Raw genomic sequence first — 21,229 nt, forward strand, 5'->3', positions numbered from 1 at the left:
TTGCACGACGACGTAGTAATCGTTCTGGTTTTGTCGATCGATTGATCACCCGTCAGCTGCTATGGGTCAGCCACTTCGCTCCACTTCGCTACGTTCAGACGTGATGACTCAATCGCGCCCATGGCGCGCCGGTGCATTGGTGGAAAGACGCCCACATCGCATGTTGGATGTCCGAAGTTCAAACCCCGGTACGGCCGATGATGTACCTTACTGATGAGCTCTAATAAGAGCGGAACTCGAGTCCAATGCTTCGCCCCTTTGGTAAGAGCTCATCAGAATGTTTCGACCAGGCAGGGGGATGATTGTTCGGCGAATGCTCCACACAATCAAGGGCAGAATGTTTCCACCAGGCAGGGGGATGATTGTTCGGCGAAATCTCCACACCAATCAAGGGCTGACTACAACACGAAGGGGAATGAATGGAACGTTCGGTCAAGCATGCGATTGTGTGTAGGTTCTAAGTGAAGCGACAGGATCTCGGTGATATTCGCAGCCTGAACGAGCCATTACATTGCACCTGTGTTACTTGACGAATGAATGTCGTTGCCAGACCTATCGATTGGGACGAAAGTTTTCAACACAGTCAGGTGTTTGCTACAAAATGCGTCTCAAGACTAAACGAAAATGTTCTTTCTACCTTAGAGAAATACACTCATTCGCAAGCTAGTTTGGTTTTTCGAGAGACTCACCTGGAAGCCCGCTGAATCCTTAGTTTGTGATGTTTCCAGGTATCTGAATTAGCTGCACTAGGCCGACTCATGTTTCAATCGCTACGATATTCGGGATACCGCGATATATGTACATTTGTAATACACTACTCATATGGTTGCTGAAAACCCCTCGACAGCCCAAGACCGGTTTCTACCTTAGTTACGTTATGTAGTCATACGGAGTTTGGAATCGGCTTCAAACCGTGACGATTCAAGGGGGTGGGGAATCCAATAACCGTGAGAACTCGATGGCTATGACAAGCCCTCACTGCTCAACGGGAGCTGAAGTCGTTTAGTAAACCGAGTTTTGACAGGGTTTTGTGGCTGTCTAGTCGAAAGGTCGAAACCACCTCAAGACAGTGTGTTGATCGTATAGAATCTCTCTCAAAGCAGTGAACTTAAATCACCCTCCTCCAAATTTGAACGTTGCACTCTTCCGTCGAAAACCAACCCGTATAAATTTGTTGCTTTAATTTAATGTTTTCGTTCTCACACACCTACCCCTAATCTGGTATGAATGTGTGACCGGAATGATTTGATACGAGCAGGTGATCATCTGCCATCCGAGGTCACTTCATACCTTACGCTGTACTCTTATTGAACTTTTGTACGTACCTGATAAATTTTGGTTCAACTGTACCACACATTTTTCACATGCACAGACAGGTGACCCTGTGAAAACAACTAGTTGGAGATCCGCTTCTAAAGTTTAACTTGGTTTTCGGACTTTTAGGGAACCGGATCCCGTGGGATTAAACGTCATGGTGTGTACTTACCTGTAGGTATCGAAATAGAAAAATGTGATTCTTTCAAAACACGAGCCACACAATTTCGATTTGCTTTGTGTTGCACTTCCGTTTGCGGTGACAGCTGATTTTGGTTTCTACAGTAAACACTTGGCTGATAGATGCCAGCTCACCTCACTGATGATTAATTGGGCTGAGGGTGTGTTACGGCGGTTATTCCCCTTCCAAAAAATCAATAGGTGCTTCTTACAGACAGCATTTTACTTTCGGTAGACAAGTCGGTGATAAAAAATTGCTCACAGCCTGTGGCTAACTATCTAGAGGTGCGGTTCGCTTACTTTGTCCGACATATAGCTTGACCAGATCTTTGCGCACTTCTTTCATTCCACCGAATTTTAGTTGTCCTGAAGCACTGGATGAGAGCCAAACGTAAGCTTTTTTTTGGATGTAACCTCCAGGCACTCTGTGAAGCCTCAATACCCGAATAGTGAAGCTATCCGTTTTTAGCCAGAGAAACGTCTCCTGATTGTTCTTTCGATACCGCTGTGACTGAGGAGAGTTCACTAGCTGTTTGGTCATGTGCAGAAGGGTCGAGCCCCCTCAACAAAGTGCACTGAGTCGGATTTTTCGGTCAATAGTGATGGTACTGTTGGACAACCACAGGCAGTTTGCTCAGAGCTGACTGTAGCGCTGCATACAAGCTCTCGGAGCCTATGTAGATCCTAGTGAGTAAAATCTGCGCTCTAACAGACAGAGGCATGCTGGCCTAAACGTGATGGCGTAACACTGGGGGGCACCACTTACCTGTTTATAACAGGTGGCCAATGAGAGCACCGGAGTAATACCACTGCCCGGAATATAGTCCAGACTGATGAGTGACAGTAAAATATTGCCTGTTATCTGTGGGAAGTTCGATGTGTTGTGACATGCTGAACGGTAGAGCAACTCTGTATCGGTTCCTTGGCTTCCTGCTCCGCCCACTATGGAATATCAAAAGGCACGGTAGCTCTACACATCTCTTTATGGAGACAAAGGAAAATTATTACAACTGTATTTATAGGGTAGTCACAGTGTTCCACAAGGTCGTGCCAGAATCACCGCGTCGAGTCCAAGGTGCTTGACTCGGATTGGGTGGCATTCTGACCAATCAGGGCATGCCTTCGTTTGGCCCGTGTCCTGCACGTGACACATCCGTCCAAATGATGTGATGTACGGTTAGTAGGGACGTTTGGCCTCTGTACACGATGGCTTTTGGTGAAAATCTCCCATTGTTCGAAACACCCGACATGGGATAAAGACGCTGCTGTAGGCAGATGAAAACTCATTTGCCTACCTTGAGGTGATAGCCCTCACGAAGGACGAAACGGTCCGTGAGTGGTCTTATAAGCAAAATAATGAAGCCAAACTCTTCAAGATCGTTGGAGCGAAAACGTGCCTTCGTGTGGGCACTTCGTTTTACGGAACTTATGGGGGATGATTGGGTTGACATTCCTCTAGATTTCTCGTTCACTCCGATTCCGTAGTTACTCGCGCATAAGTCCCATTTTCTTTTCAAAGATCCCAATAAGGCCGCTTGGGAGAAATCAGGGAGTTGGGTCCATCTCGTGAGTCCTCAAGAGGAGAATACCGGTTATGGACTGTCCACCCATCATGTAACGAACGTCGTGTCGTGAAATAAGCATGACTAGCTCTATGGCTTTTCGCACCCTGACTTGAACGAACTATGGGATAGGAATGGTTTCGAACGTGGCATAAAAATGTCGCCATGATACGATAAGTTTTGACAGTCTTTGGTTAGAATACCCACCAGTAACGTTTACCTTTAAAATGGAAAACTTCCACTTCAGCTTAAAGCCAAGTTGTCAAAAAAACTTCCGTCGATCAAAGCTTTGATATGTAACTTTGATATATAACTTGCATGCACTTCGGCACAATGGAGAAACAATTGAATTAAGTGTCAGCTGTCACTTTCTTGTACAATGGACTGGCGATCTCCGGTGTAAGGCTAACATATCAACAACAAAATAAGTGAAGGTCCCCGGCACCGATTTACTTGGAGCATCTCTAGCTGGCACCAAGCCGACTCGTAACTTCCAGTTCGTTTCGTGTAATTCTGCTGTTCCTTTCAGAAGACGGTGATGTAATCCTCTAGACATTCGTTCCCATTAATTGTAATTGTTTTGCTCCCCTGAGAATAACACGAAAGACTCCATTATTCTGGTGCGGATGTTGCCTCATTTTCAGAAACCTCGCCTTGGTGATGTAGCATTTGCTCCAGCAATTTCAAGTCTAACCCGTTTTTACGGTGGATGCATACCAGCGGGAAATATTTCCACATCATATCTACCGGCAAAGTTAGGTTCCTCCTTAGGGAGTCATGAAAATATTACAGTGACAGGAAATTTGCTATCCGTTGAGGGAAGATGGCTTAAAAAAAATAAAACTGCTATTTACGTGCCTAACCATTACGTGATCATTCACATAAAAGTCATTCGAGAGTTCAGATTTTAATTCCCCCTTTACCATTGCGATTCTAGCCACAGGAACCGAAAACAGAAGATGATGTATCACTGGTAGAAAAGCTGAGGGCCGCGTTCACTGATGTTGCTGGCCCAGACGGTGTACTATCCTATCCGGAGCTACGAGATATCCTCAATGCCGCGTTCATAAAAGGTAAGAACCAAAAAGAAAGGAATTATCTTGAATCTGAGCAAGGAATTCGGGCTTGTTTCGGAGCTACATAACTGATAGGACTTTGAAAAATCGTTCTGTTTGGTTGACCGGATCAATTTAGCTCTAGTATTAATGGTTATCTAAGAATCCACAATGCAGTGGCCTAAGAAGTGACTTTATACGTCTACAAAGCGACACATCTTTTGAGATTTCTGACTTATAAATACCGATCATTGCCCAGTTCATCGATGTGGCCTGAAACAAAGCGTACAGCTGTAGCACTTTTCCGGTGCCTAGTAGCCGTACCACGCGAAGGGGACCCAAGGGCTGGGATACTGCCAGGTTGCCCAAGCCTAGACAGGGGAAGTCGAGAGGCAGAGGTCGGGTTCGAACCATGGACCTCCGGTCAGTAAATTCGCGCTCTAAATACTTGGGTCTGAAACAAACCTTATCAAAAACCGTAGAAATGTCACACTGTATGCGTTCTACCTAACTGCTGTTCCCACTCCACTGCCTGGTGTCAGAAAGAACTCACCGATAAGGGAACGTGAGAGCTTTATTCCAAACAAGCGAGTGCGTGCGTTACAACGGCCCTGCGCTACTTAAAGGGCACTTTCTGACATTGATCCAGGCTGTCTGATAGGTGTTCGTGAACACCCATCAAAATCGATCGTGCCTCTATGAAATGCCTGAACGCTGATCACATTCGGTCGTGTTTCTGTGGCGTGCCTGAACACTCATCAGGTTTTGCTGAATTGATTGAATGATTGACTGGCCTGGATGCTTGCGGGTTTCCTTCTATTGAGATTTTCGTGAAGTTTTGGGGTCTCACTAGGTTCCCGGCGTTTTGGGGTCGCTTTCAGGAATCTGACCATACTGATAGTATGCTGTATCAGTAAACCGTGGATTGAAGAAAGTCAGTCGAAAGAATATAGATTTGTAGACGTCCTGAATTTTTCTCCAAGCTAGACCAATAGAGCAGGATCAGTTTCGCTCATTTCAGCGCTGATCTGCAGACCAATATTTTCGGGTGGGGCTCCCTACTTTGGTTTTATTGATCTGTCCTTGCCAGTGCGGAGAATGATGGAATCTTTGTTAAACTCCTAAATGTTTACGACTACGGAACGCGTTTCTGTCCCAGATCTACGCATGAACAAGTCGTATCTGATGGATTAGCCTTAGGAAAGTACAAAATATGAACTTCTTTGCGACGACGGGAGAAATGTTTTTTTGCTTCGTCCATCCTCGTACTGAATAAAATGGGCTTGTGGCTTTTACGCACGAATAAGAACTGGCTTTCGCATCCAAAGTTCTTCTCAATTCAGACCGGGAATCTCACCGAAACCTTTTTCGGTCTTCAATAACAGTTGAATAAACCAGAACTGTCCTGCAACATAAATAACCTAGTCAAGGACGTCGTCGGGTGGTTTTTTACCTGTTACTCCAGCCATAGTTACCAGAAAAAACAGCGCTTCGGACGTAAAACTCTGCCTGGCGGGACAGCGCTTGTGAAGTCAGCATTTCAGATAGTCACGGACAAAACCTTAGTGTTTGAAACAGTTATTTTGTGTATCTGATATACGGGAGGATGAGAAGGTTGTCCTAGGTGGCTGCTATAACGGTGGGGCACACTTGCTTGTGAAAATTTTACACTTTATTAAACCGCGAACAGATGGGACTAATAGCAAGGTCAACAAAATATTCAACCTGGAAGGCTAAGATGTCTCAGATTAGTGTTAACGTGACTTGATTTGTTCGGCAAACGGACCCGGTGATTTTGTACGATCAGGGTGTCGTACTCATCTGATCAAACAAGTGGATGCACTGTGGATCACGCGACAAGAAGAACATCAAAGAGATTATATATCATGTGACCAACTGTCTTAGGCGGTATGTTTTGAAAACTGGAATATGCCAGTGCGATCCGGCGCGGACGGCATGAAGACAGATAATTTTGGTAACGCTGTAAATCATGAGTCTTTGGAATAGTTCAAGACCACTTGACAATGCATATTCAAATCTAGTCTGTACTGTATGTTCAGAAGACCCGTTCAACAAAGAAGACCAAGTAGAAGACCTTGGGGAACGCGAGTGTGAATGATATTGGTAAGTGCAAAATTAAACATACCCAAATTTACGGGTTCACATCTCTTCGAACTATGGAGCACTGCAAAGAAGCTTAATGTGGGAGGGTGATTGTTCTCCTAGGTGGCTGCTATAACGGTGGGGCACACCTGCTTGTGAAAATTTTACACTTTATTAAACCGCAAACAGATGGGACTTATAGCAAGGTCAACAAAAAATTCAACCTGGAAGGCTAAGATGCCTTAGATTAGTGTTAACGTGACTTGATTTGTTCGGCAAACGTACCCGGTGATTTTGTACGATCTGATCAAACAAGTGGATGCGCTGTGGATCACGCGACAAGAAGAACATCAAAGAGATTATATATCATGTGACCAACTGTCTTAGGCGGTATGTTTTGAAAACTGGAATATGCCAGTGCGATCCGGCGCGGACGGCATGAAGACAGATAATTTTGGTAACGCTGTAAATCATGAGTCTTTGGAATAGTTCAAGACCACTTGACAATGCATATTCAAATCTAGTCTGTACTGTATGTTCAGAAGACCCGTTCAACAAAGAAGACCAAGTAGAAGACCTTGGGGAACGCGAGTGTGAATGATATTGGTAAGTGCAAAATTAAACATACCCAAATTTACGGGTTCACATCTCTTCGAACTATGGAGCACTGCAAAGAAGCTTAATGTGGGAGGGTGATTGTCATTCAAAGGAGTTGTTTCTCTAGAGAATCACTCGATTCAGTCACCTTGTTTACCCTGTTTATTCTAGGAGGGACCACCCAACTGTGTTGGCTACAATGACGTTCTCTCAAAACAAGTCCTACTCTGACATTCTCTTCAAAGAGGAGTGGCCACTAGAAAAGGGAAAGACGTTCTCTATCCCGTCCGGGCGGATTAAACAAAAGAAAGCCAGTTTTGTTATTCGCACAACTCCGTCTGTACTAGTGCACCCAGAATATACTTTGTTGCCTTCTAACCTGCCTCTGGATGCTCACGGGAGGATCTACATGAACAGCAAATATCTACTATAAAATTTATCTGAACGGATCGTGCCAAAATAGCCGGATTCATATGCTTAGTAGATCTTACCTGCAGGTGGGAACCACACACTTTTTCCACAGTCATGACAGCTAAACTTGGAGATGTGTTGACACCGAACCATCGAGTTAGCCCTCATTCCATAGTTCCCCAACACATTATCAGAGTTCATGTGGACAGCAGTGTGAAACCACATCTTGGCTATCAATGAACAATGTCAAGTTAATAGAGGAAAGTTGATTGATGGCTTCAATGTCTGAAAAAGACAAATGCATTACATCAGCAGATATGACATGTATTGATTCACTTGAAGAATCCTTCCGGAGCATGAGCACTCGGAGATTTCAGATCTTGACTTTATGTGTTCTCCCCCGAATCACCTTAATTTTTTGCCGCACGAAGTGAACCATGTTCAGCCACATCAGACTTCTATTTAGGATATTTATTCCAATGTATGGATGATGGTAGCTAAGCATTTAACCATGTTGGACTGTTAAGCTAACTTGTGCATATTGTTGAGATTTCGAAATTGCTCACCTTTTCATTTTTTTATTTTTCCACCGTGACAGAGTTCGCTTTCGAGGGATTCAGTAGAGAAACTGCTCGCAGCATGGTTGCATTGATGGACGTATCCTTTGCTCTTCATACGCACATAATATATCTACGTTTTGTGCCTACTTATAGATTGGCAAGTAGGCGAATAGCTCCAGCATTTGAGGCTGGTCATTTCGGTGTGATATCAACCTCAGTGGATCATACTGTTCACTGGTAGTTCCGTTTGTGTCAGTATGGTAGTCTGTCTCGGAAAGTAACAAGCACTTTTTAGGGTTTACTTCGTGTTATCCATGCATTATCCTTAACTCACTCTCTCAACTTTCAAGACGGATCTGTCTGGTTCGCTGGATTTCATGCAGTTTAAAAAACTCTGGATGGATCTACGGCTTTGGAAGGTGAGAAGGAACTAGTTGATGGGGTATGCAACAGTTTATAAGAGTTTGCTCGTTATGCACTTAGAAGTAAGCATGTGCGTCCAGATAGTGAATGATTGGTGAGTAACCTACGAATAAAACACTACCCACAAAAGCGCTTCACTCAATTAGGGCAATACGAGTATTGTCATGTCCCATTAGTGGATCAGGCGAAAACCACATATTCACTGCCTGAGTAGTTCACACAAAATTCTTCTTGAGATCAACGTGCCCTGAAGTTGGATGTACTATGTATCACGTATGCTAATGAAATTTTCAACTGATGACCAGTCTCGGTGTAAATGATGTGTATCCAACGGGATCCATGGCGAGAAGTCAGGACAACTTTTGAGGTGTCTATTGATTACATGGTCAACTAAAGTGCCTTTGAAGATCTAACTAAGGAGCAAAAAAGTTCATTGCAGACATGGTACTCTGGGATAGAAACTGTCGGTGCTTACAGCCGAGACATGCAAAAAAGTTCATACCGGGAGAACAAACAGTAATATGGGTCTGTAATCAGGGCGACAATCTCTGAATGTTGATTAAAATGAACTAAATTTGAAAAAGCTGACTCCAAATCACCAAAAGCATGTGTCTCCCAGAATTTTAGAGCTCTACTGATGGGTAAAAAGCCATGTGAAATGCACGGCCCGGGTCTACCTGAGGTTGACAAAAAAATTTATCATGACGTGAAGAAGTACTGGGAGAGAAACTGACGCTCATTTCATCCATTCATCTAACCCGTTCGTCGAGTGTCATTCAACATGTGGTTGCAGCGATACGGTTTGTCAAACCAAAGCGACGCTTTCTGACAGCTCAGAGGCGTGAAAAGTCGGCAACCTTAGACATTCACCATGAACTGATTGTTTGATAGCTGTGTATTGAATGGACGAAGCGGTCAGCAGAAAGTTTAGACTACACGACCTAGCACGGGCAAATTCGCATTGTGTCGTTGACATTCAGGTCATCCCCAAAGGTCGGAAAGACAGCTTGATGAGGATTTCGTTCTCTAACTGAAGCCAACCTATGTTGAAAGCCAAGAAGCACCGTATAACTACTGCATTTCTATCTAACATCATTACCAATGCGCACCTCATCAAACAGGATATCTCCGTTAGGAATTCCGGATCCTTCTCACACAAGTCACAGCGAATGTTTAGTGAGGAAACCGAGGGTTTCGTAGCTAAAATTGCAGCAATCCACTTAACTTAAGGCACTAACTGAATGGTCATTCTGATGCAAACGTTACTGACATATTACCCTTTCCGCCACAACCCCCTTAGGTAACCGTTTTCATTGTTTCTTACAGAAAGCACATTCTGGAAAGTAGTCTCGCGTTCTGGCAGGTTGACTTTACCATGCAGCGTACAAAATATTCGTAGCAAATTTTCCGGGGTCATCGTTTCGGCCGTACTGCACCCGTTTTGTTGGAATCCGAAATTGAGTTTTCATGACGCCGGTGGGCATCATTGTAAATGCGGTTCTTGGGGTAGCAATATCGCATTAAACGATTCACAGCAAATAGGAGTGAGTAATTCAAAACAATCCTTGGTTCAACAAGGAGTAATAGACAATTCATCGCTTGTCTTAACAGTACAAAAGCGCCAGACAATTAAAAAAAACTCCACGCAGGCTGTTCAGTTTTTATACATAGAGTAAAAGTCATGTAGAATGTGCACAATCCCTTCAGAATGAGTGATGGTTCCACAGTGCACGAAAAAAGCGGACCAGAAGACAAACTGTCTAACGATACTAGTCTGATTATGTTGAAATTTGCTAATACTGGCAAACTGGGAGTTGAACCATGAGGTTTGTGATGATTTTATCGGAATCCCACACGAATCACGTATTCGGTGTCTGGATAAGTATCCAACTATTGTCTTGAAGCTTGGTGTCACAGACGAGGGTGAGCATGAGAGCAGTAGCCATCTTAAGCCTAAGAACTTCTTCCTTTGAAGGCCCAGCGTTTGCGAAGAATTTTATCAGACTTGCTTTCCAGCCGTCGAACTACAAAACGGGGAATGACTTCGACCCCAAAAATATAATGTCCAACAAATTCTGGTTGTATCGAAGTAATTGCTGGTGCAGCTTATGATTTACCGCCTTTGACAGTTCAGTAGCGAACTTTCTGAATCAGGCTTAAACGTGAGTTAGGCCTATACTAATAAGAACGCGCTCAAACCACTGGCCTATAGGATTGAACAATCAGTTTCGGGATTTGCGTCCAAGCTAGAACAAGGGTTCAAGTGGAACATAAGGCTGACGGAAACTCGGGGACCGCACTTACCTACTGAGCCCCAAGAAGGGCGAAACTGGTCTTGGGCTGTGGAAGAGTTTTCATTATGTTGAAATTTGCTAATACTGGCAAACTGGGAGTTGAACCATGAGGTTTGTGATGATTTCATCGGAATCCCATACGAATCACGAATTCGGTGTCTTGAAGCTTGGTGGTCACAGACAAGGTGAGCATGAGAGCAGTAGCCATCTTAAGCCTAAGAACTTCTTCCTTTGAAGGCCCAGCGTTTGCGAAGAATTTTATCAGACTTGCTTTCCAGCCGTCGAACTACAAAACGGGGAATGACTTCGACCCCAAAAATATAATGTCCAACAAATTCTGGTTGTATCGAAGTAATTGCTGGTGCAGCTTATGATTTATCGCCTTTGACACTTCAGTAGCGAACTTTCTGAATCAGGCTCAAACGTGAGTTAGGCCTATATTAATAAGAACGCGCTCAAACCAGTGGCCTATAGGATTGATCACCGAAATAACCAATCACGAAGTAATTGCTGGTGCAGCTTATGATTTACCGCCTTTGACAGTTCAGTAGCGAACTTTCTGAATCAGGCTTAAACGTGAGTTAGGCCTATACTAATAAGAACGCGCTCAAACCACTGGCCTATAGGATTGAACAATCAGTTTCGGGATTTGCGTCCAAGCTAGAACAAGGCTTCAAGTGGAACATAAGGTTGACGGAAACTCGAGGACTGCACTTACTTACTGAGCCCCAAGAAGGCTGAAACTGGTCGTGGGTTGTGGAAGAGTTTTCAGCAACCCTGTGAGTAGTTCCCTTCTAGAAGAAGGCTTATTCACGACAGTGCACTGTTGTTCGACGCCCACATTTCGACGTGTTACCAATTTATCTAGATTGGTGGCGAAACTTATACGTTGACTCTAAAAAGCTGCATGAACAATTGGATTATCAATCCAGTTTACTGTCTGTGGCAAATGGGATGACAGTGCAGGGTTGGTAGCAACACTTCGTTGGGAAAATAACTGACATATCTGACATCCGATTACTGACACCGGGTGCACACTGGTAGTACTCGAGTTAACCTTGTCACTGTTCATGTCTGCTTTGATTACAGAGCATATTCAAACGATTCGATCGCAATGGCAACGGTACAATGGATGCATTTGAACTGAGAGACCTGCTCAGGGCCGTGGGTAAGCTTCATCTTCGTATCGAACAAAGTAGACCTGATGTGGTAATGTTCTCACGACTAGAACTAGTTACTTGAAGAGGTAGGTGACGATTCTGTGAAGAAATGTCTCTATATATCTCTCTCCAGAGAATGGCAGTTTAGTAAGCATCAGATTAGATGTTCTAACTGCCACTGATGTAGACACACTCGCAGAAGGACAGCGGCTGCATGGTCTCTTGAAGGTATCTCATGGGATGTAAAGAACCACTTTCCTCGATTCGCAAGAGCCGCTCTCATGCTCATATCCGGGCTTTTATAGGCTCCTGGTGAACGAATCAGCCATGCTACAGTGACCGCTTGTCAAACGGTCGTCAGAAGATGAGATGCCGTCCAAATTTTTACCCTAAGCGATGCGACTTGAAACCCGTGGTTCTTCAAATACAAATGTCCCATCAGCCATCGAAAATCCTTCGAAAATTGAACTTCATCATTTCAAGTTTGAAACCCAAAGAGTGTTGCGAAAAGGCATTCTCAGGAGAAGCGTTTGTTGAATAAGTCATTCAACTCAGGAGGCCTTTGCGGCTCGGTTCCTGTAAGGACACACAAATATTGACATCTTTTGTATCAGCTGCTCAACAGGTCTGTGGTGCCCCTGGGTCGTTGATTACAGCGTTGATGGATGGGCTGAACGGAATCCGTCGCTTCTATGACAGACGACATTGATTGTATACCTGCGTTTTTCACATCGATACCATGAAAAAAATGAATCAATTTAAGCATACTAATTTGTAACATCAAAGCACAATCACATCAAACAAACCATCAGAAATCAATAATCAGGAGGGATTATTCTAGAACTATCGTGAAATTTGCGTTTCAATAGGACTAGTTTACATGTGGTCCATAATCAAATATTTTCTGACGTTATCATGAAGAATCTGTTTTTTAATGGACCGGATGAATTCAATGTTTATTGTGTATGAATGTGATAAACCTGTCCACCTCAACTGCTCAATATGAATTTCACTTGCATACGGGAAACCAGCTAGTTTCTTTCTAAGGGAGCGCTGTACACCTTAAACGAGTGGCGGCTGAAAGGTCCGGGTCCGACACCATCAGACTTGCGCTGATGAAATTATTGTGTTTCCTTGAGTGTACTTTGAGTGCTTCTAGAAATTTTTTTTATAGCGGTAGTTGCTAGCTGGTAAAATTCAGTAAAGCATGTCTCGGGTTCCATCAAATGGTTTTTTTGAACAGATAATCTTTATCGTGCTAAACGTCAGTTCATGAGCAAAGGTCTCACCATAGATTTAATAGAATTTTGTTTGAACAACCGCATTTCTTTTTTGTACAGACTTTTCACTTCGATACTCTACCGTTAGGTTTTGCACGATCCTCATCCAGTCAAAAAGGTTAGCTTCAGAAACGCTAGCAAGAGCGGAAAACAAATGCCACGACTTTTCTGAAACTGGTGTTGCGGGGATATTGTCTGCTTGCCAATCACTCACGCCTTTTTGTTTGACTGGAAAACCGTCAACTGTACAGCGCCATGGTCTGCTTCAAGAATCACGTGACACTGTATGCGGTTAGAGTTCTTTCTTTTGAGTTCACCGATCGATCGATAATTTGAAACTCTAATCATTTTGTGATTGGTTATATTCTAATGAATCACCGCATGACAGAACACCAAAATTATCCAATTGGACGAGTACTTTTTTTGTAGAGAAATCCTCGCCATCAGCTGTATGTCTAGAATATTCTCACCGATTATCTGAAGTTGACTTATTCATTACCGTCATATTCCCTTCTCAAGCGTTTCACACGAGAGCAATTTTCCTGGATAGATTGAATACTGAAATTAGCACTGACGCTGAGACTGCTAGGGAAAGTTTCCTCGGCTTATGTTTCTTCCTTGAAGTAACTATACCTGACGAGGTAGTTACGTAATCAATGTTCTCCTAAACGTTTCGTTGTTTTTGGTACACTCACACTAAACATTCAGGTTTGGATAGATACTACTGATCACCTTTACTAAACGCACCATTACCATCGTTTGAGAGTCTACATTTTTTCTCGCTTGTGTGTTTTGCTAAGTTACTCGGCTGCCATGGGTAGAGTTAGTTGAGGAAAACCACGCGGTGATAAGAATTTGAGAATATTTAGTCCTGGAATGCATCCATCTTCTTTCTGAGTAGATTTCTCCGTACTGTAAGATTTATTCAGTTTAGTTTGATCAAAATATCGCCAAAAATCTGTTGCATTCGGGCACACTTAGTCACGTGTATCACAGAGTTACTGTCAAGTTGAAGAATACTTTTTCTATGGATTACTGAAATCCTGGAGGTCACATTCGGACAACTCGATCGATGGGAACACCTTGAACAGTACATTCGTCTCCGCTGATCTTTGGTCGAGTGTCTCATTGTGTGGATAACCTCTGTAGTTAAATCTCTTGGCAGACGAAAACCATCGTGTTAAGATTGTCTCTAGATCGAAATTAGGTGAATCGAGAAGGAATTCGACATGCAACTTTTCAACTTTCATCGAAAGCAAAATCTTCCTAAGTTGTGAGTGATGTTTTCTACCGACGCGCGGCGGCAGGGGAGGAACATGAGCATGAGGTGATGAGACAAAACAGGGGTAAGCAAACCACGTTTTTCGGCAAACACCTCGGAGATTGAGCGATTCACGATGGAAAACAGCGAGGAGAAGCCACATCAAATAGAACTACACAACCTGAAGAACTTCCGTCCGGAGGATGCCTGTATCTGTGAATCGGAAAGTTGAATCATGACAGGCGCCACAAACTGCAGCAAGACATCACAAATGATTTCTTCCTCTCACGATAATCTTGAAATTTTTCCCTGTTTATTTGGTGCTGATCATCTGAGTTTCGCCAATCAGTTTGATTTTTGTTGTGTCGTGGGTGGCCGTCTGTTGGTTACGCCTTCACTGAGCCTGCCAGACTACGCGATCAGGAAAAGACAGAGAACCCGGGACACGGCTGTCTTGTCAGGACAAAACATACAAAACTTCTGCATAATATATAGGATGACTAAATGGCCAAATATGGTCCCTAGTTCGTTCTGTACAGCCAATGGCGATGTTCCGATCGTGAACACTTTCAGCCCCACTCCGCTAGTCTTATGTTGCTAAGCCGTGTTTGGGGTGCTCCGCCAACTCACCTGCTATCCGAAACGTGTCGTACGGATGGTGACCTTGGGGATGCGTCACTCTCTGCACATGTACTTTTTCCATATCTGGGCGCGTCCTGACAATTTTGCTGCTAGGCCGATCCATTCGTCGAGCTCTGTTTTGTTATCCGAATGCTCCCTAGGTGACTGTTTATCCATGCGGTCTTTGTACGAAAAATTTACTCTCATACTAGGCTCGACGATTGAATTGGTTTGTGGAAATCTTGAATCATCTGGAACTACTGTGACCAGATGTTTCTGAGGAACTGGTCCGAATTTTGTGCTTCTGGTACCCCAGTTTTTGCGTGAAAAAATTCCGGATAGCCTCTAAATCACAGTCATTTCAAAGAGACGTGAAACGACAAAGATTGTCTTGTTGATGCCCATTTTCTAAAATTCGAGAATCGGGGGAAAGAATCTTTTTTTGGGGGGGGGGGGCAGGGCAAGCAGTTGGTATGAGCAAACTTGGAACCTTTTGTTGCCATAGAATATTACTAAAAACTAGGAATAAATAGAATTAAAAAATCCGAAGCGGGTGGGAAATTGGTCCTTGATTTGCTAAACGTGCACGTGATTTGTTGATTGTGAAATTTGACGAACCAGTTGCCTACAACACTGGAAATTCCGGATTGTAAAAATTCATCCCACTACAGTGTACTTCGATTACTCCGAAATATTTATTAGGCCTTTATTGACGGGACTTTCTTGGTGTTACTCTACTAGATTTTCAAAGTTACCGTGCTCTCCTCGCAATGGTATCAGTTTTTTAAGTGAATCGATTTATTGATCTTCCCGGAAAACTGATCACACTCGATTAGTTTTCAGGAAAACTGCGCCCTGATTTTGTGCTGCTCCGATGAGAACTGCTCTTACGCAGTCCGTTGATACTGACGACTGCTGTTGTGCATTGAAGTAACTGTCCAGCAACTGTGGTGGAGTAGGCGATGAGCCATTCGCAACTTGGGTGATCCTGACAAAAAGAGCACGTTTTTCTGACGGTGCAGACCCTCGCCTGTGGATAGTGTTGGGGTTTCATCAAGTCCTGTTAGGGAAGAATCGGTACTATTAAAAACAGTCGGTTCACTCAGCGGACCTTATCGGCGTGTTTTCACTTTGTTGCCTCGGGTATTGTGGTACTGTGGAGGCAGGCTGCAGAATCTGCTTTCTGCTGGATACATGAGAAACGTTCTCCTTTTGGTGACCACAAAAGCTTCAGTACATTGATTGATAAGAAGAGATTCCACGACTTTTATGCACGCCCCAGTGGAGAATTCAACCGTTTTGGGCGAATAGACCAAACTTGTTAAAAGCAGTATTCTTGATGAGCGGTAAACTGTCGTGCATTATCGATCGGTTTGCGTCAGCTGTTTGTCCGTGTCTGCCGCTTCACGACGAGTATTCGGCAACAACTCTTCGACAGTCCACGAACGGTTTCGTCCCTCCAACTCGGGCTCATCAGGTGGACACAGTTCCCGACTTTCCGTCAGTCTTATGTTTTACTTGAACCCACATTGCACGAACTCAGCAAAATACACTCATTTGCGTAGCGTTTTGGTTTTGACATACCTGGAACCCGACCGAATCTCTCATTTATGGTGTTTTTCTTCCCGTGAAAGACGAACTGCCTCGCTACTGAGTGTATCTTTCGAAATGTGTCCAATTCCTGCTTACGTAATACATAAGGTTAACGAAAGTTCGGAGACAGAGCATACCTGATGAACCCCAAAAATTTCAACACCAGTTGTCGGGTGTCAAAGAATTTTCATCAACTTCGTGAGTAATGTACTTTCCGACATTGACCCAACCGAGGACAATTCAAGTCATCCTTCTGTCCTGACAAAACTCACTACTTGTAAGGTCGCTGAGCACCTCTTAGCATTTCACTGCTGATTTTACCCTTATTCCAGGCTCATCAGGTAGGCGCTGTCTTCCGTTTTCAACCAATTTTAGTTTCATGCGATCATCAAACTATCTGTGCAAGTGGCAAGATAAACGCTCATTCGAAAATTACACTGCCTTTAACGACAAGTTCGACGGAATCTTTCGTTTGTACTCTTTTTTCAACGAAATGTGCTGTGCAAAATCACCTCATGTTTTTGTTTGGTACAACGAACTGCTAAATTTGAGTTACTTTTTGTGCTGATCAATCATGGTCTATTACTTATTTTCCGGTTAGTAGTTACCAAGTTAGATGGTCTTCATGCTTCTTTTTATGTCCATAAGTGTTTAGCTGCAATCCTTTCTAACAAAAATGCTTTGGTCAACGAATCAATGCATTTTAAACAATTTGCTCCTACATCGGTACTTCTTGTATCCGTTTAGGCATAAGTGTGAGCAACCGGGTGTATCACGCCATCGTGTGCCGATATGCCAACCGGAAAGGAGAGATATTTTTTGATGACTACGTGTTGCTGTTGGTACGACTATCCACTGTGATCGAAACGTTCAAAGCACAGAAACGTCTCGATGATGGAAGAGCGGCGTTTGATATCGAGGAGGTGAGTTTTTACTGAGGACTGTACAGAGTTTTGTGACCTCTCNCTGGGTGGTGGAGGGGCGGCGTTTGATATCGAGGAGGTGAGTTTTTACTGAGGGCTGTACAGAGTTTTGTGACCTCTGGCGCGTCATGTTTGACGCAGCATTATCAGGACATTCATGTCTGTTGTGGACTTGACCCACTCTTGTACGATCGACTAAATTTGTCCGAATATGGTTGTACGTGATGCAACTTTATGGTGCAACGTTATTATTCCATTAATATTCCAGTGTTGCCGCGGAGAGACTGTACCTAACCCTGGTGTGACGATTTGTGTACCTCCGCGACTCAATGAGCCGTACACGGAAGCGTTCGTGCGACACTCACAGTCTCTCGTACCTAGTGGTCAAGGATTAAAGTTCTGACCAAAACAATTTCCCGGGCTGGAACATTTGTGGCATTTTGTTCCATAAAAGTGGTAATACAGCCGCCGCATTGATACTAGGATAGAGGTTATGTCGATGACCCTAATCGTCTTCCTGTCCGGGTCTGGGCGCGTTGGCGGTATCCCAGCCCACACACAATTTCCCAGTGAAATTCTACCGTGTAAATCACATTACAGTTTCGGAAATGTTGTGGAATATAGGTAGCTCGGCTGCGCAGCTTGGTTGTTGGTCTGTTAGCCAAGCTTGCAAACGTTTCATCACCAATCGAGGTGACCTCATCAGTGAGGGCTTGAGTGGGCGGAATCCCCCTATTTTGCTTGTGCTTATATAGTTTCTAAACAGCATGTGGTAACTCTGAAGTGATTGGTCGATTACGAGCTGGTCTTCACGCTGTTTGATCGGTCCCTTCTGAGTCTGAGTTGGCCTCACTCGCTTATACCTGGTTGGTTCTTTGGGCGCGTTCAATTCAACAGTTCTGTGCCTCTGTTGTGATTGGGCCGTTTCCTTCTTGCTTTTATCGGCTGAATTTGACCAGTTAATTGCTTGATTCAGTGACCTGTTTTTAGTTTTCTTCCTTTGATTTCGTTGGTCCGCTGGTTGTCGTTAAGTTTCCTGATTTTGCATGTGGCTCAGACTCCCCTGTGTAGTTCTTTTGCTCGCAAAGCTGACAGACTGGATCGATATGTTTGTTAATCGACTTCAGTGTGGAGTACCATGCCTCGGTAAACTCTTGCCCCCAATTTATTCTTGCACGAGTAAGTATCTGAACATTGTCCCAATTGAATTTGATGTCCTTCTCTAGTTTCGTGGATTGAAACAGATGACATTGGGTCATGTCTTCTGCCAGCAAGCTATTTTGTTTGTCTATTCTGGTGGAAATTTTTTCAAGTTTGGCCAAAATAGTGTTACCACGTTCGCCTTCTTCGCTACATCTGGCGTTTAGAGAGAGTTCTTGTTAGCGTGTTTGCAGGCTTGTGGTGTGTGCTGCCAGAACTGAAGAATAAACAAGTTTGAACAGCTAACTAATGTAGGTTGGTTGGCTGGTCCGCTGAGCTGAGTAATTCGATTGCAAACATTTCATCATCGGTTGAGAAGACGTCATCAGTGCGTTGTTAGGAGAGAAAGTGTTGCGTATTGATTAATTGGTGACTGTGACCCGGCTAGATGAACGATGAAGTCTTCGTAACATCAAGAATCAAAAGGGGTTTTCACGAAAATGAACGAAAAAATACAGCCTTGTCTGACAAAAGTTTCATTCCTCCGGCAACAGAAAACACGGTAGCGACAAATCTCGATTTCGTTTCCACAGGAGAATCAAGTGAATCTCTATTTTATAATGTTCTACAACTGAATGTGCTGCACACAGGTCGCCTGGTATTTCAATCAAAGAGTTTTCAGCAACCTTGTGAGTAGTCTCCTAGAAGGAAACCAGGTACTTTTGACAACCTGATACTTTCAAAGGCCCATCCATTGTTCTGATCAAACAATAGGCTGGAATTTCAACACGTTGAAGACCGTAGCAGAACGGCGATTCCAGTTGCAAAGGTAGAACGATTGAGTGAAGATGGGCATGCAAAATGAACAACTTATAGCGTAAAATGTGAGTGCTTGGACTTCGGTGAAGTTAGATTAAACATGGGTATGATCTTGGTCAGTTCCGTATGAAGGATCTGAGACCAGTGAGAACGAAACGTTTGAAGATATTGTTGTAAAATTACATTGTGTGATGGAGAGAAAATCCCGTGTTCTAAACGTCCAGAACACTGGGTAGCAGCGGACATTTTCGAGACAAACGCACAGGAATCCTAAGCCAGGTCTTAAGAATCATGCAAGTTACAAACTGAACCCCAGGAATCTAAGTGCACAACATTGAAAGCGTGCCATCAGGTCAGGCGCGATTTTTCCATAGAGGAAAATGTTGGTAGCTGGTAGATGGTCGTTGGTTTTTTGCTGAGTCGAGCAAAACCACCAACCCGTCGCTACGCCCCCCAAAACACACCGATGATGTCACCTCGATTGGTGATGAGACGTTTGCAATTGAATTGCCCAGCTCAGCGAACAAACCAATAACGCGAGTATTAAGAATAAAACGTGGAGTTCGAATGCTCCACTGGCTTCGGGAGGAAACTGATGCTCCATAAAACGACGCGGTAAATGCACTTTATTCCTGTGAATTCTAATGTATTCTGGGCTCGAATCAATCAATTTGATTGCACTTGAACGCCCTTCCTCTTGAGTAAGCGTGCATTCTTCAGGAATCATTGGTTTGCATTCCAGAAATATTTTCAAATTGCTTGCACTCATACGTACATACGTAATCGCTCCAAAGCTGAATTAAAGATTTGTCCTGAAAAATGTGTCTTAAATGGGACTCCGAAAATGGTACGTCCGGAACCATTGGACATTATTAAAACTAATTAGATGCAAGCGAGAATTCTGCTCGGTGCCGGTTCATCTCTACTTCCGCCTTCGAAAACACAACTTGTTCGTTTGTTCAAAAGTACATCTAAAATTGACACGCGCGTTGTTACAACGATTAAAATGTCAGACATAAAATCTGTCGGAAAGCTAAGAGACGGACTAAAACGATTTGTGAGCGTAATAGCAAGGCGAGACATTCATGAGGGCTGGCAAAAAATACAGGCTCTCAGGAAAAGCAGCCCAACGATGAGTGCTACTGATGAGGCACGCGAGTAGTATGTGGTTTTCTCGGAACTCCGTCTTGATCTAATGGAAGGTGGGACTTATTAAGAACTTTGTGACATTCATTGCATGTCCAGGAAAGCTGAAGAAGACGCGTTCAAGAAGAAGGCGGATATTCAGTTTTTCTTGTCCATAGTCTGAAACTGTTCTATTCAAGAAGAAGACGGATATTCAGTTTTTCTTGTTCATAGTCTGAAACCGTTCTGGAAGTACAGGGGCTCTGGTGTGGGTTACTCGGAATTCCTGCATCTTTCACCACGGTGTCAGTTCACGCAGGCTTATAACAAGTGTTCTCTATGCACCGAAAAGGAGCCGTGAGCCTTGAGGACCGTAAATGTTACATTTTCATTAAAGAAATGGAGAGTTCAAGGGAGAAATGCAACCTTGAAGGTTTTTCTTCCTATCTAAATGAATGTGTTTGAGTGACTATAGTTAGAACAGATTCGTGTGTGAACACCTTTTGTGACTGGTTGAAAAAACCGCCAATCGCCATTCAATTTTCGTTCCGCTTTCCTCACCTTCTTCAGTTCACACGCTCGGTTATCTACATTTGACCAATCAAGATAAGAAGTACTGTGAAGTCTGAAGATGCGCCCTTCCCAGACATTATTTCTAAAGGACCGGAGTACTTGTTTGAACCTTCCTACCCGTTTTTTTTTACTTCAAAGTGACTTCTGTTCTCACAAGTTTTTAACTTTGTAACAGAAAGACGAAGAGTGGTCGTATTTTTTGACTAATAAATTATTTTTCCAGTTTTTTTCAATC

General features: G+C 43.6%; 2 protein-coding genes across 2 annotated transcripts in view; one reads left to right on the forward strand and one right to left on the reverse strand.

The window, feature by feature from the left end:
- Window positions 1-14,945, reverse strand: part of T265_11347 (hypothetical protein) — a gene marked incomplete at both ends in the record, with an annotated part of 34,943 nt that extends 19,998 nt beyond the window's left edge. The window contains 2 exons of the mRNA XM_009177979.1: window positions 2,261-2,436; window positions 14,831-14,945. Of these exons, the coding sequence (XP_009176243.1) occupies window positions 2,261-2,436; window positions 14,831-14,945 (291 nt within the window). The remainder of the gene's footprint in view (window positions 1-2,260; window positions 2,437-14,830) is intronic.
- T265_11349 (hypothetical protein) overlaps window positions 214-21,229 on the forward strand; it is a gene marked incomplete at both ends in the record, with an annotated part of 21,545 nt that continues 529 nt past the window's right edge. The window contains 8 exons of the mRNA XM_009177980.1: window positions 214-261; window positions 729-806; window positions 3,994-4,129; window positions 7,821-7,879; window positions 8,133-8,201; window positions 11,589-11,667; window positions 17,162-17,337; window positions 20,992-21,216. Coding sequence (XP_009176244.1) covers window positions 214-261; window positions 729-806; window positions 3,994-4,129; window positions 7,821-7,879; window positions 8,133-8,201; window positions 11,589-11,667; window positions 17,162-17,337; window positions 20,992-21,018 — 672 coding nt within the window. The remainder of the gene's footprint in view (window positions 262-728; window positions 807-3,993; window positions 4,130-7,820; window positions 7,880-8,132; window positions 8,202-11,588; window positions 11,668-17,161; window positions 17,338-20,991; window positions 21,217-21,229) is intronic.

Source organism: Opisthorchis viverrini, assembly GCF_000715545.1.
Source record: "Opisthorchis viverrini unplaced genomic scaffold opera_v5_483, whole genome shotgun sequence".
In the NCBI taxonomy this organism is placed as follows: Eukaryota; Metazoa; Platyhelminthes; class Trematoda; order Opisthorchiida; family Opisthorchiidae; genus Opisthorchis; species Opisthorchis viverrini.